The sequence below is a fragment of the Nerophis ophidion genome, linkage group LG16, assembly GCF_033978795.1.
Source record: "Nerophis ophidion isolate RoL-2023_Sa linkage group LG16, RoL_Noph_v1.0, whole genome shotgun sequence".
Lineage (NCBI taxonomy): Eukaryota > Metazoa > Chordata > Actinopteri > Syngnathiformes > Syngnathidae > Nerophis > Nerophis ophidion.
In genome coordinates this window covers 2,729,143-2,731,842 of record NC_084626.1, presented here as the reverse complement: position 1 = coordinate 2,731,842, position 2,700 = coordinate 2,729,143, and the positions used below count along the sequence as shown (strand labels likewise).

Sequence of the window (2,700 nt, the reverse complement as noted above, 5' to 3'; positions counted from 1 at the left end):
CGTTATATTAGGCTCCAGTGTTGCTCTTTTAAGTTAGAGCTTTTATCCAATCAGAATTCAGCTCGCTTGTTGCCAGCGCTGCATGAATTCTGCCGGAGGCCTTCCCATTTTTTTAGTTTTGTATTGTGCTTTGTACATTTCTATCCTAAGTATTGTGAAACTGGGATTGCGTGGGTGTCTATTTTCTTTTATTAGACCGTAAACAAAATAAATGATTTATTAAAACCAGTGATAATGCAATCATAAATAGGATTTGAGCCATTTCATCTGAAGCCGTGTTACACCAAAATAAGCCAACTTCACTCCGACAAATGCTGTATGAAATGTAAATATAGTATTTTATTATCGACCGTTTTATCTGTTGAAAATGTGAGCCTGTGAAGTGTAGGACAGAGGTGTCCTTGAGGACTAAAGTGCAGCCGTCAGGGTTGATGCCTCGTTAAATAATCTGTCACCTGCGTGCTCTTTAATCATTATTAGCCGCTCTTATCAGATACAAGGGGAGTATAAATGCGGGGATCGGTCCAACTGACAGAGAATCAGCTGGCGACCATGAACGCTGCCACAAGTTTACGTGTGCGTCTGCCGGCGCTGGTGCTGGTGCTGCAGGCCATCATCCTGGCTCTTTACGCCGTCTTCGTCACCTATGATGACAGCAGCGACGCCCGGCTGCAAAACAACCAGACCGACCCCATGGACAACGCCCTGTACCGCGACTATCCCTACTTTGCCGACGTCCAGGTGATGATCTTCGTGGGGTTCGGCTGCCTGCTGGCCTTCTGCCGATTCTACGGATTCAGCGGCATGGTCTTCAACTTTCTGACCGCCACCTTCGCCATCCAGTGGGCCATCGTCATTCAAGGGTTCTTCCAGTTCTACCACCACGGACAGATTCACCTGGGCGTCCTCAACCTGCTGTACGCGGAGTTTGCCTGCGCCGTGGTGCTCATCTCCTTCGGGGCCGTGTTAGGGAAGACCAGTCCGGTGCAGCTCCTGGTGATGGCTTTGCTGGAGATCCCCATCTTTTCGGTGGTGGAGTGGGTGGTGTTGAAGTACATCCGGATCAACGACGCAGGCGGGAGCATTCTGATTCACTTGTTTGCCTGCTACTTCGGTCTGGGGGTGACGTTCGTGCTGTACCGGCCGGGCTTGAGGGACGGACACGCCAAAGAAGTCACCAGTTACCATTCCGACATCCTCTCAGTGCTGGGGACCTTGTTCCTGTGGGTGTTCTGGCCCTCGTTCAACTCCGCCCTCACCCTTAAAGGCGACGACCAACACAGAGCCGTCCTGCACACCTTCATCGGTCTGAGCTCGTCCACTTTGACCGCTTTCGCTCTCTCCGCCGTCTTTAATAAGCGAGGCAAGCTCACAATGGCCGACATCCAGAACGTGACGCTGGCAGGCGGCGTGACGGTCGGGGCCTCAGTGGACATGATGATTTCTCCGTCGGCCGCCTACGCTTTGGGGATTATGGGCTGCTCGGCTTGTTTCTTGGGATACAAGTACCTCAGCCCCTTTCTGGCGCGCCACATGAAGATCCAGGACCAGTGCGGCATTCACAATCTGCACGGACTCACCGGCCTCATTTCCTCCACGGCGGGGATCTGCGCCATCCTGATGGCCACGGAGGAGAGGTACGGTCCGAGCATGTACCAGATCTTCTCCCACCGGGCTCCACCGGAGGGAGATCCAAAGCTCCTGGAGCTGCAGCAGCTGATTCCTGGCCTGAAGCCCGGCTTGGGGCGAACGGCTCAGGAGCAGGCTCTGTACCAGGTGGCGGCAATCTTCTGCACCATTGCCGCTTCTGCCGTCGGTGGGCTGCTGACCGGTCTGGTCTTGAAGATCCCGTGCTTGGCTTCTCCAGCGGACGAGGACTGTTTCGATGACGAGGTCTTCTTCGATTTGCCTTCAGACGTAAGTCAGGTTAAAATGATAAAGCCGTGATCAGGAGAGAGCATGAATCGCCATCCTCCACGACGGCGGTATAGCTCGGTCGGTAGAGCGGCCGTGCCAGCAACTTGAGGGTTGCAGGTTCGATCCCCGCTTCCGCCCATCCTAGTCACTGCCGTTGTGTCCTTGGGCAAGACACTTCACCCACCTGCTCCCAGTGCCACCCACTCTGGTTTGAATGTAAAAATTAGATATTGGGTTTTACTATGTAAAGCGCTTTGAGTCACTAGGGAAAAAGCGCTATATAAATATAATTCACTTCACTTCACACTTAAGCGGGGAGAAAAAAAGTTTACATATTGTAAATGTGAATCATTCCACTTGTAAATGTTGACCATTCTCATGTCTGTACATTGCGTTGTTGTATTTAATAAACTTGGTTTGGAAAAAATATACAGCCAGTCTCTTTTTTTTTAACATAAAAGAACACAGTATGGTTGGTATCGGTAGCAAAATGTATTTCAATACTTTTCTAAATAAAGGGAACCACAAAAAATGTCATTTTTGGCGTCATTTTAACAAAAAAATCTTACAGTACAGTAAACATATGTTTATTATTGTACTGTAGTCCTTAAATAAAATAATCAACATACTAGACAATTTGTCTTTTCGTAGTAAGTAAACAAACAAAGGCTCCTAATTAGTCTGCTGACATATGCAGTAACATATTGTGTCATTTATATTCTATCATTTTCTCAACATTATAAGGGACAAGCTGTAAAAAAAAAATTATTAATCCACTTGTTA

The 2,700-nt window shown here is 48.7% G+C and overlaps 1 protein-coding gene across 1 annotated transcript; it reads left to right on the top strand.

Moving 5' to 3' along the window:
• Positions 1-552: 552 nt before the first annotated feature.
• On the top strand, positions 553-2,201 carry LOC133535626 (ammonium transporter Rh type B-A-like). Its single transcript, XM_061875595.1, has one exon. The coding sequence runs from the start codon at positions 553-555 to the stop codon at positions 1,945-1,947; it is 1,395 nt and encodes a 464-aa protein (XP_061731579.1). The 3' UTR covers positions 1,948-2,201.
• Positions 2,202-2,700: the final 499 nt, after the last annotated feature.

Bases quoted from the DNA above. Each gene is read 5' to 3' on its own strand.
- LOC133535626 (XM_061875595.1), top strand. From the start codon at position 553: ATGAACGCTGCCACAAGTTTACGTGTGCGTCTGCCGGCGCTGGTGCTG.